This window comes from Aulonocara sp. 'chitande type north' Nkhata Bay, linkage group LG4 (assembly GCF_057382095.1).
Source record: "Aulonocara sp. 'chitande type north' Nkhata Bay isolate Kocher_YH1m ecotype deep benthic linkage group LG4, A_spYH_male_GT1.1, whole genome shotgun sequence".
Lineage (NCBI taxonomy): Eukaryota > Metazoa > Chordata > Actinopteri > Cichliformes > Cichlidae > Aulonocara > Aulonocara sp. 'chitande type north' Nkhata Bay.
In genome coordinates this window covers 25,793,460-25,808,217 of record NC_141347.1, presented here as the reverse complement: position 1 = coordinate 25,808,217, position 14,758 = coordinate 25,793,460, and the positions used below count along the sequence as shown (strand labels likewise).

General features: G+C 39.4%; 1 protein-coding gene and 1 long non-coding RNA gene across 2 annotated transcripts; one reads left to right on the top strand and one right to left on the bottom strand.

Annotated features, from left to right (window-relative positions):
- Window positions 1-982: 982 nt before the first annotated feature.
- Window positions 983-3,645, bottom strand: LOC147332721 (RING finger protein 222). The gene has a single exon (XM_086290706.1). The coding sequence runs from the start codon at window positions 3,541-3,543 to the stop codon at window positions 2,923-2,925; it is 621 nt and encodes a 206-aa protein (XP_086146832.1). The 5' UTR covers window positions 3,544-3,645; the 3' UTR covers window positions 983-2,922.
- Window positions 3,646-12,393: 8,748 nt separating this feature from the next.
- LOC147332720 (uncharacterized) lies at window positions 12,394-14,245 on the top strand. The gene is made up of 3 exons (XR_015128941.1): window positions 12,394-13,234; window positions 13,320-13,431; window positions 13,512-14,245. It is a non-coding gene; the product is annotated as an uncharacterized LOC147332720 (long non-coding RNA).
- Window positions 14,246-14,758: the final 513 nt, after the last annotated feature.

Sequence of the window (14,758 nt, the reverse complement as noted above, 5' to 3'; positions counted from 1 at the left end):
TCAAATATCAAAACAGGTTAAACCTGACCCAAACACAATGTGTTAACTGTCTTCACTGAGGACAAACTTGCTTGACCAGTATGTGCATGTATGTCATTGACTGACACATATGTGCACTGACATTAATGAATAAATCCACAAACTCAGTAGATGCAACAAATATCTGTGCATAAATTACAGTATATTCTATTGAGTTTTGGGTAAATTCAACTTAATTCAAATCGGTTTTATTTATATAGCCTTGAAAGTTGCCTTGAAACACAGGACTTAGCAGTCCTTTGTCATGGGTCACTCATTTGAGACTAATAAACACCACATTTCAGCTGGGTATGAAGTTTGGAAAGACATTTTGGAAAGAATTAATGACCATTTGATGGTACTGATTGGGAGTGATTGTTAAAATATATACAATCAGTGTAAGTTGAAAATTGTAAATATCAGTGTATCATCATACATTATGTTTTTTGCACAGTTTTGTCATCTAATGCCATCTAACTTTTAAGGTACAGCAGCTTCAAGACCTAATACAGTTAAACATGTAATTAGTTGTCATGAAATTATATATAAGCTATAGATAATAAAATTACTTTTCAAACCAGTCCTAAAAGTGTTTATTCTAAAGTTAGGAGTCTAAAAAATTGGAAGCCAGCCCTCAGAGGTCTTAAAAAAAGCAGTTTTTGATACTTAATTTCGACCTTAGTGTTATTAGCATCAGAAGTGACTGCCTGTTTAATTCATATCCTCTGCCATAAATACACAGCAGTCAGTTCTATTTCATATTTACTTTCAAAGGATTATATTTAAAAATCCAACTTTTCATCAAAAATAACTTAATAGTTTTACGAGACTTGTTTGTGATTTTCAAAAAACATTATTCAGCATTTCGATTTAAAAAAATACTTTTGAATTAAATGTAAGCATCTCTTACTGAATAATTATAGCTAAAAACTTACAAAGCACCATTAGCATGGCAGATATATTTTCCTTATATTGAAACATTGCTACACTTTGTTCATTAAATGCTGCTTTCCTTTTCTACTTAAAAAATACAAATCCTGCATTCAATATATCTGACATAAGATAAATACCTTAAGCACTTGAGATAATATATTTTATGATGGACAGCATATTCAGTATATATTGCAGCTGGATCTAGTTTATATAATGATCTGTGGCTTAGCTACATTCACACAGCAAAATGTACATATCTCAAAATAAGGTATCAAAGCTTTTCAATACTTGAGTACAGTGTACATTGTTTCTCTCTAATATACCCACTTCATACCAGCAAAGCATGTAGAATCCTATTTCAATTAAAATGTTTGTACCTCCATCTGTTACTGAGGAGGAAAGAAAGCCCCATAATGTTTTTCCTGACGAGCTAATATGTTCAATTTACATCTGAAAGGTCTGAGAATGGCAGTGCTTTATATTGTGCATTTTGTTAGTTGCACTGAGAAGTAACTGTGTTGTATCCGTTTGATGATTGACTGGACTGACTTAAGATTTAATGATTTTCTTTCTTAAGTTTGTATCAAGTGCTTCAGGTTCAATGACCTTCGACCCCTTGCAGTAAAAGCAGAGAGAAAAATACATAAAAAAAAATTTCCTAGCCATACGTAATGTAAATAAATATAGTTATCAGCCTGTGTTGTTAGTCTGATTGCATGTTTACTTGTGTCATTAGCCAATATTGTAGCTCAGAACATTCAAAGATGTTTCTACAATAATCATATAACAGATGCTGCAGTTTCACTTTGATAATCTTTGATAATTAAAGAGAAAAAGACATATATAGACAGTTCTCCTCTCAAATGGTTTAATTTATGTAAATATTCTATGTCTAAAAACACACACAGTATGAACATGTTCACTTTTTGCTGTCAATAATTCGAGGCTATTTCTCTTGTGCTCTTGTATCATCACAAATGTATTCTCAATGTGGGGCCATCTATCAATATGGAATCCAGTAACAGGGTATATTATCTAAAAGATAAACTAATACTTTTTAATATTACCATTATGGAGACAAATATATCTGAAAGGAAGAACCCTCTGCAGGTTGCAACTTGTAGGACTGGCTCAGCAAGACAACCAACCCAGAGACTGACAGAAACTAGGAGTGTACGGGTTTCCCAGTATGGTGGTGATAACTGCACAGCACACTGTCAAAATGAGTCTTTGCATTTGTCATGAGGCTCCACCTGCACTGCCATATACAAGTGTTTTAACAGTTTGCTCAAACGTTTAATGTTAAACTTAGTGTATATTTTTAATATATCATTTGCAAGTATGTGTGTTTTTTAAGTTCTATCATCTCATTTTGTCTGCAAAAATAAATAAACCAAGGTCAAGTTCATATTAAATGTACCATTTTGACTTTCTTTTTTGGGCAAATGCAGACAAACTAAACAATCCTGAGATCGGGGTTGAATGTGCAGCTTGGCTTTGCGCACAAAGGTATTTGCTCCTGCTTGGAAACAGGGTGTTGAACAACAAACAGGGTAACACAACTAAAGTTAGCAGCTCTAACAGCAAAGTGATTGTTTTCTTCACCTTTTTAACAGTTCAATTACGTTACTGTGTCCACTTTTATTGGATTTACTATCTATGGGCTGTGATATGTGGTTCTCCAGCAGGTTGAACACGTCAGACAAGATTGCAGAACAAAAGGTTTTACTGTTTGAGGCTTCCTAAGATAAACACTTGCTTGGCGATTCTCAGTAAAGGACAAGTCACGTGTATAAACTTTTCCAAAGAATCAAGGAAGGAAACTGATAACATCTTAAAAATCCTCACTCCAACTAAAGCACATCACTCCATTTTCAGTAATTCTGGACACTGAATACAGCCAATCGCGTGTCTTTCTTTAAATGTCAGTAAATTACTCAATTCTTTGACCGAGGGATGCGGATCGCTGGGCTACATCAGTACAATCCAGGGAAAAACCGAAGCTGTCACTGCCAGTAAAACAAACAAAGACAGCAGGCAGAACAACCATCCCGTTGTCGTGCAAATCCTACGCCTGCGCTGGGGGCGAGCCACAGATATTACAACACCGGGCGCATCTCCTTCAGTCATGGGTCGCCCTTGGGCGCTTATGATGAATATCTGGGATCCCTTTTGGCAGGGGCTGATCCGCTTCTGTCGGCGAGCTCGCTGAGAAAAGCCTCTAAAGCAGCGAGTGATACAGTAAACTTCACTCCGTAAACTGTCTCCTGAGGCGCGCCGTGCGCTCTGCTGCTGTCCCACCGGCAAAGGGAGAGGCACCTTCAGGGTCTGCCGCTCTTTCGGATCCTTATCGGCTTCGAGTGAGTTCCGCGCTTCATTTTGTTTTTCGATGAATGTAAGATGTCGGCAGATCGAGCAAACGATCGTGTTTCTGATATTTCCATCGCTGTTGATGGTCACCAGCGTTTTGACGAGACAATCGTGGCAGAAAACATGTCCGCAGCTCAAAGTTCGTTCGGTCCCAGAAAGATACTCGTAACATACCGGGCATTCTGGTCCGTCGTCCTGGCTTTCGTCCTTATAGAGTGCCATACTTCCAGTGTGAACTTAATACAGAGAGCATGAAAAGATAGACTTTGTTTACCCGTTGAGGGAAAGCTCCAAGTTCTTTCTCTTCGATACAACTCTCTTACTTTTAACTGTGGGTGGAGCAGAGGCGTGCATAAACGTGTGGCACAGGGTGGCAGTAATCCTTGAATGGTCTTACCTCCTGGGTAGGTCTTACTTTCAAACTTGTCCTGCCTTTCTCCAAAACTTAATTAGCTCTGACTGGATCTATTCTCTCAAGAATATTTTTTTTCATTTTCATTGTTCAATGATAAAAGCATCAAGATATTTCATCATAGTTTTTGCGCAATCGTTTTTATTTGATTATCATGTTGTTTTTGTCAGGTTGTTTGCAAAAACTATGCAAGGAAAGTTACTGGTTAACAAAATTAGTACACAGCAAATTCAAAAGTGTTAAATGTATTGGTGTTAGTAGTCTTCTTGCAAAAGTAGAGTTAATTTTACTCTAAGTAGAGTCACATTCTTTTAATGTAACTCTGAGGTGTAAAATGATAGTAGTTAAAACCGAGTGTTAAAAATTAGTGTTTCTATGTCAAATCTGGAGGTGTTAAAATGGAAACATTAACTCTTGACCTCTTAACTCCGAACTCCTAGAGGGGCTATGACCAGAGGTGGGTCGAGTATCCAAAAATTGTACTCAAGTAAGAGTAGCATTACTTTAAAATATTATTACCCAAGTAAAAGTGAAAAGTAGTCGTCAAAAAAGTTACTCGAGTAAGAGTAAAAAAGTACTTGGTGAAAAGACTACTCAAGTAGCGAGTAACTGTTTGAAATGTCCGATTTATTTTATAAATAAATGCTATCAGACAAACAAAATAAATATACAAATTGTAGTATTTTCAAAAGGAATATATGTAAAAAGATCCACAAAATAAGGCACAACAATTCTAATTTCAAGATTTCAGATTTTCACATTTTTCAAACAGGCTTTTTTCACCAATACCTACAGTAAGTAATATATAAACAGTGCAAACAATTTCCAGTGACAAGATATGCTGTAAACTTTAGATTCATTTTTGCTCCAAATGGCACAGCAGCTTCAGAGAAAACAGAACGAGGCATCTTCAACATATGTACATACAAGGCAGCTCAGTTTACCATAAATTGTATAAGTGTGCATTTTTTTCTGCATATTTAGCAAAAATGTGCCCTTTCTTCACTCGGTGAGGTGATGGTTAAGCTTCAGCAGCAGTTTGCTCTCAAGGTGCATACACATAAGGTAAATGTACACCAATATTCCAATGACAGGTGTGTGATTCATATCGAAGTTATGTGCGGATTAGTGTACAATGATAGAAATTTAGTATGTTTTTAGAGGCCCGTGTGCAGTGTTGGTGCCCAGTCTGGAATTGTTACATCCATTTCACATGCTGGTTTGCCTGCAATAATGTATATAAAAATGTATATAAAAATTGGCGTATTTCAAAAATAAAACTATGAAGATATTCAAAATAAATTTCCTGTGGTGGGAAACTATTTTGTGCAACTTTTTTGTATTTACAGTTTTGAGGCATAAGCCTCTTAAATTTCTCTAACTAGAAATATATGTTAAAAAATCAAAAGTGATTTTCTTTTTTTTCTTTTTTTTTTTAGCTTATTGCACTTTTTTGCAATTTATGTAATTACTATGCACTTAATGCATACATATTATTAAAATTTGGGCTATAATGGTTGTATTGATAGCAACTTGGAATGCTCCCACAAATGGCACTACAACATGTAAAAATATAATATAAGCTCTAAGGTTCACAGGAACAGTTTAATTAGACACACGTTTAGCATTTTTCTTTATATTCTTGTTTCCATCACTGACTAGGGATGGGTATCGTTTAGGTTTTATCCGATACCGGTGCCAAACCGGTACTTTTGAAACGGTGCCGGTGCTTAAACGGTGCTTAAACCGGTGCTTAAAGAATGGAGAACACAAAATTGGTCCAAAAACCTCTCATGTTCAGCTGTTTTTTTGTAAAAAGATAACAATGTTAGCCTTTTCTGCAGCTATAGGGGATTTATGGCATCACTCTTGGCTGGAAGCAGTGCTTAAACAATGGAAAAAACACAAACTTTGTCCAAAAACCTCTCATGTTTAACTGTTTTCCACTTTTTCTTGGCCTTTTTGGCCAGGGTGAAGGGAGTATCTGCCATCAAACAAGAAGACAGCCACATGTAGCTATGATGATGTTTGCTAGTTCACCTTACATACATTAATGTAATAACGTGGTTAGCCTACTCAACGTAAATTACACACGAACAACATTAAGCTACTCATGCAGAGAAGAATGGCTGCTGCTGCCATCATCATCCGTCATCATTTCTGCTACACTGGCAGGGCTAGGGGCCAGGCCTCTCCTCTTCGTGTTTTTGGGGGATGTTGCTAACTCCGGGTCCGATAACAGGCAACCCACCCGCAGTAGATGCGCTCGGTGTGAGGTCTCACAGCAAGCTATCAAATACGGCGCATTTCTCGGCTTTTAAAAAAAACGCTATGCATCGCCAGGTGTTTCATCAGATTTGAGGTGTTACCTCCTTTGACAGTATTACCTTAAATCACTTGTTGCAGGCTGCTGAGTTTGCATATTTTGCTGTGAAGTACAGCCAGACTTTTGACCGCTTTGCCTTGGTCATTTTTAATCTGTAGCTCTGCTCTAAAAGAACGTACGTACCTGGCCCCGCCTGCTATCCTCGGAAACGTAAAATGATTGGCTAGAATCTAAAGTGTATCACAGCTCAGGAAAAAAAAGCACCGAAATGTGCGCTGCTTTTCGGTCTGGTTACTACCGTTTATGTCAGAAGTGGTACTGGTACCCATTCCTATCACTGACATGTTCAATATGATTACTATCAAAGGAGAAAATAAACCCTGTGTAGTTTAAAAAAAACTTTAATTTAATCAAACTGAAATGTTGCCGAACTCTGATGGACATGTCTTTTAATCTTGTCAACAAAATCCGTAATCATCTAAAGCTGCCATTTATCATCTTGTAAAATGTTCCCTCTGCTGCTGTTGCACATCTCCCCCGACACTCTCTTCTTCACCTGTCATGTGCAGCTGGTCCAACCCCTGCATGCCTCCTTAAACTGGTGTGTTTAAATCTCTTTACCTCTGTTGTGAACTTTACACAAAGTTTGTGGTAACAAAATCAAACTGATGAAGATCTCCTTTGAAAAACACACACTCACGAGACAAAATAAAACCAGACTTCTCAAAGTAAAAGCAGAGACCTCAAAGCTGGTAGTACAAAACACAGTGACAACGTGCGTATTAGATACCCTCACTCCAAAAGCATAAATATAAAAAAAATGAATCTCCAAGAATATCACCCTAAAAAATGGCACTGAGGGGGGTGTTACAGTGGAAAAAAAGCAGCCATATTTTCATCAGAAAATGCTGAATTTTAGTAAAAACAATGCTCTGCAGTTTGATACTGTCATTACAGACAAAGCGGATGTTTAAAGCATTTGGACGCACATTTGAAATGCCATAAGTCTCCTTATCAGCTGGAAATATTAAAGCCATAAAATGACTTTTGAGAGTGGATAAAAACTATTGAACAACAGCAATGTTGAGCCTGTTCCAAAATTTGAATGTACATGTGTTGAAGGTGCGACTCTTGTTGAATTATTAAACATATTTTTCTTCAATCTTTCGAGCCATAAAAAAAACAAAACAACTTTTAATTTTCTTCTGCTTGAGTCTCAGCCTCGGGTAGCTCTACTTATCATTGATGAGTCAGTTGTCTGTTTGTGTTACTTTTTTCAAGGAACAGTCACCCTTACCAACATTATTGGTAAGGGTGACTTTATGTGTTTGGTTACTTACTTAAGTGGATGTACTGTGGAAAGTTTAACCTTACATACTGTTACACCCCGGCCTAGGCAACCGGCGTGCAACACAGGAAAAATAAAAATAAGGAAAAAAAAAACAAAACAAAAAAAACTACTACGGGTCTCCACAAAAAAATCCCAAAATGAAAGTATCGACAACTACTTACATCAAAGCAAAATAAGACATTTATTTACATCAAAACCCCAAACTATTTACAACCGGGGGGGAAGATCGCAACCCTCACAAACTGAAACACAAGGCTTAAATACATAGAGGGAGCAATCAGGGAATGGACCACAGGAGGGAAACACAGCTGGGGCAAATCAGACCTGACGAGACAAAAAAAGGTGACCTGAACACACTGAGATACAACAGACCTTCAAAGTAAAACCGGAAACATAACAGTCATGCCTAAAACAAAACACTGACAACACCGAATCGTAACAATACATAGATCTGACAGTACAGGTTCTGAGGTAACTATTTACAAAATGTATCCTATCCAAAGCCGCATGGTTCACTTTTACATCACAAAATGTTAGAAATATAAGCCATTCATAACAACCTGAAAAGGTTGGGAGTTTAAAATGCAAACCAATGGAAGCAGAAGTAGAAGACCATAATGTCACAGAGCACACGATGTCTCTTATTGTGTAGACATTTATAAATAAGAGCTTAATAAAGACGCTTCATTTCTTAAGAAATATGCAGGTGGAGTGGTCTTTATCAAAAGTAGAAGTCACGTCTGTGGCTATGCCATTGTACACCACAACTTTAAAAATCTTTAGTGTGTGAGGCTGTGCAAATAAAGGGTGACTTGCCCTTCTTGAACCTGCTGTTGTGTTGCTTTTTGAGTGTTTGAACCCAGCGTGTGACAAACCATCTGTTGGGGATTGTGGATTTGACACCTTAGCATTGTGAAAGTGGGGAAATACGCTTCAGGCTGAGCATAATAAAAACGCAGTCATTCATCTTCCAACTGTATCTTTCTGTTCTGACTTCAGAGTCCTTGTTTGTTTACTGAGTCGTACTTTGGGAGTCATACTGTTGTGATGCTGGGGAGAAAAGGGTAAGGTGTGAGAGGCTAAACCATTACACACAAAACTTCAAAAATCTAAAGAGTGTGTGAGACTGCTAGCTGTGTTGTCCAGCAATAAACTTATCTACAATGTGTTAGTGACTTGTACTTCTGTCCCATTAAGCAACGGTTTAACAAATTTCACTGCAAACTATAAAAGGAATCTGGATCTGTCAAATCTGTCAACTTTGAGTAGAGTTCTGTTATTTTGACCTCTTTTATGGGCCCAAGATTTTGATTCTTTTTGCATGATTTAACCAATTATGTTTTTTGGGTTAAATAAAAAAACATTTTTTTGGACTTTAACCTGTGCCTAAGTTTCCTTCACTGCTCGGTCCATCACACATAATGTGCATGAACTTAAAATCTTTAGAGTTTCATACTTATAAAGTATAGAAAAGAATACATTTATTCCAATGTATGAAATACACTTCTTGTAAAACAAAAAAAGTTGATTCAAAATGCATTTAAAAAAAAAGAAGCTCCTGCCATCACCTTTCTCCTGTACACACACACACACACACACACACACACACACACACACACACACACACACACACACACACACACACAAAAAGTGCCACATTAAAAACAAATCAGCAGATCCACAAATTATGGATACAGACTCTTTTCAGCTATAGAGGTAAAGGCATACTTCATGCACTTATCAGCTTACAGTTTAAAGGCTTGCATTACAGTGCATTGGTGCACACTTAGGCATCTTTTATTTAACATGGTTATACCATTGTGAATTTTGCTATATAAATATGCTCAAGAGTCTATCATATGTGTGACATCCAGCTAAAAATCGAAAATATATATTTTTAAATCAGTAACTTTGCAAATTTAGAGGAAATGTTTTTGGACAACAAATGAGTCGCCTTTAAAACAGGGTTTGAATAATTAGCGCTGACAGACAGACATACTTACCGTGTGAAAGGACCGCGGATGTCTTGGAGCAGAGAAGCACGCTGTATTGTTCCTTCTCTCTTATGCATAAGCAACGCCAGCCTGTCAGAAACGCTCTGTGCGGGCAAAGCTGGTTCCAACGCACGTCGAGGCATCAACTGGCCTTTCTGCCGGCTGGCTGGTCCCTCAGCTTTCATGCTGGGATCTGCAGCACAACTTCGCACTGGCCACTGGGGCACGGCAAAACTTGCAAGTCCTAGTCTGACTCTTCACTGCTCGCAAGGAATTAACAATTAAAGAAAGTGATCCAACACGAAACTCAAATCAAACAGCGCAGTCGGAATTGTCCACAACCACGCTCAGTTTAAAAAATAAACAAAAAACTTGCACCAGCCATAGACACAGGAGGGAAAACTGAAAACTTCCCAGAAACTGACATTGTAATAAATTAATCACGCTAAAGTCACCTCTACGCCTTTTTGGATAGGTCCAGAGCCTTTATACATAGCATATGCCAAGCAGACTTAGTGCGAGATAAATAATGTGTAGCCTTAGAATTTAACATTTACAGTATAAAGAGACACACAGGTCAGTACCTTCGCCATTGTCTCTAAACATTGAGATCCATTAAAAAAAACAATCAGTTTTATCAACAGAGGACCCATGAAACGAGCAAAGCTGACAGTTCTGAAGAGCACGGTGCATGCTCTCATTTCACAAGTTGGCCTACATTTTCCAGAAAGACCACACAGTTAAAACCTGTAAAAATACTGAATTAAGAGTTTTGCACTATGTTTCACCAAATTAAAAACAAATCCTGCAAAGCTGCTTCTAACACAAACATTTATCTTTCAGATCAGTGTCTAAAAAGCACCAAGCGCTGGAGCTTGCTGCTACTGGCGGATATTTTACCTGGATCTTTGTTTAAAAATGTCTTTCAGTCTATTGGTCCCTGTGTGCTCACAATCATCAATACCTCACTGGTTTCTGGTCAGGTCCCTGTTTATTGTAAGAATGCTGTTATTCACCCACTGTTAAAAAAAAACCTAAGCTTGATGCTTCTCTTCTCAGTAGCTACAGACCGATTTCAAAATTACCGTTCATTGCTAAGATTTTAGAAAAGGTTGTGGCTAAGCAGCTTATAGCTGTTCTAGATGAATACAGCATTCTGGATAAATTCCAATCTGGCTTTCGTAGAGCTCACTCTACTGAAACTACACTTCTTAGAGTCTCCAACGACATTTTGATGAGATGTGATGGAGGAGAATGCTCCGTTCTGTTGATGTTGGACCTGACCTCTGCCTTTGATACTGTGGACCATCATATTCTGCTAGATAGGCTGAGACACTGGGTGGGTATATCAGGGGCTGCTTTGGACTGGTTTGAATCCTATTTGCATGAACGATCCTTTTCTGTGGCTACCTCTAAGTACAGTTCCTCTTCTACTTTTCTTGCCTATGGTGTGCCACAAGGTTCAGTTTTGGGGCCTTTATTGTTCTTGCTGTATTTACTTCCTCTTCAACACTTATTGAGCACTTTTAAGGACATTTCGTATCACTGCTATGCAGATGATATTCAGTTATATATCTCCTTTAAGCCCCATGATGTTTCCAAGCTACAGATTTTGCATAAGTGCATAGACTCCATTAGAGGTTGGATGGCTGGAAACTTTCTTCAACTAAATGAGGAGAAGACTGAAGTGTCATGCCAGGGTGTCTCCCTCCGAGTTGGCATCTCCACCCCTGGGAGGGGCCTCAGTGTTCTGCTGATTGCTCACACCTGTGGGTAATTAAGCCGGGGACTCATAAGGCCAGCGCACTCAACCTCTCTTTGCCAGATTCTCAGCTAACCCTAGTTAGTGCAGGCCACCACTGTGATGTTGCACACACTTTGTAAACTACCTTGTCTCATTGTGTGTTTCTCTCACAGCCACGCACCAAGTTGCCAGTAGTGATGTGCAATACCACTGATTTCCTTTCCGATCCGATACCAAGTAAAATTCAGGGTGGTATCGACGATACTGATCCGATACCGATACTTTGTACAAAAACTTATTTTATTTATTGTATCTCAAATTTAAGTGTCATAATGATTAAAGGACAACAGATTACTTGTTCTTATCACTTAATAATGCAGAGTTCATCATATAGAAATAAAAAAACTGACGTTGTGCGCTATTTGAACACCTTGCCTGCCTGCAGCACTAATGGACTCCATGACAGACGTCTGTCTCGCCCTAGCAGCACCTGTCCCTCTCCTCCTCTTCAGTTCGCCTCAACATACGCTCGTCATATTCTGTGATATGATTTACTCTGAGGTGTTTGACAAGGTTAGTGGTGTTGCCACAACACCTCACTTTTTTGCCACATGTATCGCAAACCAGCTCAGCTGTTTGTGGAGGTAAAATACGTCCGCACATGACTCCAATTACGCTCAGCCATTGTTGTGAGTGCGCACGCCAAGGGGCTGCAGACATTTATGCAGCCGTATTTCGCACATGACTATGAAAGGCGGAAGAGGAAGTAGTTCCTTCGAATGTAGACAATCTGAATGATATAGTTACTTTCCACTGTGTTCATGTTAATGGTAAACTACAAATTTACCCTAAATTACTAAAATATCGATATTTTAATGTGAGAATCGATTCTAAAACATAAATGACTGGTATCGGAGGAATCGATATTTCAGGATCGATCCGCACATCACTAGTTGCCAGACACAAATCTCTGCCGAAGAGCTCCAATCCGGACGCTGGACCACCTGACAGTCCCACGGGCTGTTCACCCGACTCACCTGCCTCCCTGCCTCAACGCCAGGAATTTTGGACCACTCACCCGGACCACCCACCCCTCCACGCCACTACAGACCACCCGCGGCAAGTACGCAGTGCTAAGGAAAATTCAGAACGAACAGCTTGCCCATATTCCTCCTGAACCATACCTGAACGTCTGTACTCTATTTACAGGAACTGCTGTTTCCACTGACCAACACCAGGGCCCTGTTTCAGGAAGCCGGTTTAGTGGAAAAACTGAGTAAGTATACCCTGAGTTAACGAAAACTCTGGGTTTTCGGTTTCACAAAGCGAGTTCAGCTGAAGCCTGAGTGAGTCACTATGACGACACACGCCGTGAAGCTAACCTGCCCCCTAGCAGGTTTACTACAACTAACCCTGACTGTCTCCGCCCCTTTGTCGGAAACCTGACAGTAGGAAGTGTCGGACATGGCGTGTCCCTTCCTTGAAGAGCCAGTAGATCGTGAAGCCCAAATTCTCCGCAGAGCTCTCCGCCGGGAGAGAGTGATTAGAGCGCGTTTGGACATTTTATCATTTCCTGATGATTTTCTGTGCGAACGTTACCGTTTCTCAGCACAATCTATAATTTATTTGAATAACATCCTCAGGCCATATATTACGCATGTGACACATCGCGGACATGCTCTCAGTTCATTACATATTATTTGTATTGCACTTCGTTTTTTTGCAAACGGGAGCTTTCTGTATAATATTGGTGACGCTGAGCACGTTTCCAAGGCTACCGTCTGTCGGGCAGTCAGGAATGTTACAGTTGCACTGAAACGTCTCCTGCACTCGTTTGTGGTGTTCCCCGGTCACAGACCCACAAGATTCATCAAAGAGGGATGCCACAAAATTGCAGGTATCAGGATGACCAAAACTTAATTTATGATGTGGTGATACTTGGACTACTACTTAAATTTTACATTTATTTTCACGGTTCCCAGGCGTGATTGGCTGTATAGATGGCACTCACATTCCAGTCATTGCTCCTTTAGTAAATGAAGGAGACTATGTGAACAGGAAGTCTTTCCACAGCATTAATGTACAGGTACATAGTTCCCTGTAGCATTTCAAACTAACAGATTATTTCATCATAGTAATGGATGCTAATTTGTGTTCTCTGCACTGTGAAGATCATATGTGATGCTGCCAACATTATCACAAATGTGGAAGCCAAGCAGCCAGGCTCTGTCCATGACACACAAATATTCCGTGAATGTACACTGAGCACAAAATTTGGACATGGTGAGTTGAGAATACTTTAAAATATATAAAGACCAATTGCTTCAGGGACATTTGAACTGAAGTGTATCCTTCTGTCTTAGGAGAGTTCACTGGCTACTTGCTTGGTGATAGTGGGTTTCCATGTTTACCCTATTTGCTTGCCCCTTACCCTGACCCTGAACCGGGCCCACAGCAGCGATATAATCTGGCTAATTGCAGGACAAGAGCCAGAATTGAAATGACTATCGGAATGCTTAAGGCCCGGTTACAGTGCCTGCAAAGACTCAGGGTCACCCCAGAAAGGGCATGTGACATTATTGTGGCATGTGTGATTCTTCACAACATTGCCACAATTAGAGGAGAACACTGTCCTTCTGAACCAAACATCAGCAGTGATCCAAACCATGAACATCCTGACCCTCCCACGGACATACAAGATGGAAGTGCAGTCAGAGACACCATATGTCACAATCATTTCTTTTGACCCATCACCTCAACATGTTGAAAGACGAATAAACAGATTTTTTGTTCAACTGGCTTTATTGGTCGCCTGTGTTTCCTGTACACAAAGTATTAAAAGATGTAAACCTCATAAAGTGTCTCTGTTGCTTCCTCCTCTGTAACAGCTGTCAATGTTTCTTCATTATTTTCCTGTAGTAAAGAAATAAACAACATTGCTGTTCTACTGTACACTCATATAATCTGTGGAGTATTACTCACAACTGCATGTTGGTCTGGCTCAACAGGAGGCTGCACCAGATGCAGTACACCACCACCATCAACTGATAGAATATGAGGTTTATACAGGTCACTTATAACTTACAAGGGACCAAATGGCAATTAACAAACATACCAATCAGCTTACACTTCATTGTCATTATGCTCTCAAAGACAACCAAGACTGAGGGAAGGCAAAATCAGTAGGAAAATAACTTCACTACAAAATAATCCATTATGGTGAAGAGTTTATCAAATGAATGAGTAGCACTGCGAAGGTGACTGTGAAGAAAGGATGTATGCACATCATGTATTATTTTGGATTTACCCCCTATGTAGGCACTTGTGTCTTGCGGGGTTATTGACTCAGAGGATGTCCCCACAGAGATGCCTTCAGCCACAGGGCGCCCACTGTTTTGGCTGAGGGCCAACTGCTCAGCCTCTGTGAGTGGTGGTGGTGGAGGACCCCCACCTGTTTTTCGGGCCTCTGCTTTTTTTCTAGTGGCCATAACGGGGTCACATTTGAGCATACAGAGTAAGCAAATATGTACTTGTAATGTGCTCAGATAATTTCAATAAGTGCTTACAGAAAGGAAATTAATGTAGCCTCTAACTGCAATTGATTTACATC

Coding starts and splice junctions, on each gene's coding strand:
- LOC147332721 (XM_086290706.1), bottom strand. CDS start 3,543: ATGGCACTCTATAAGGACGAAAGCCAGGACGACGGACCAGAATGCCCG.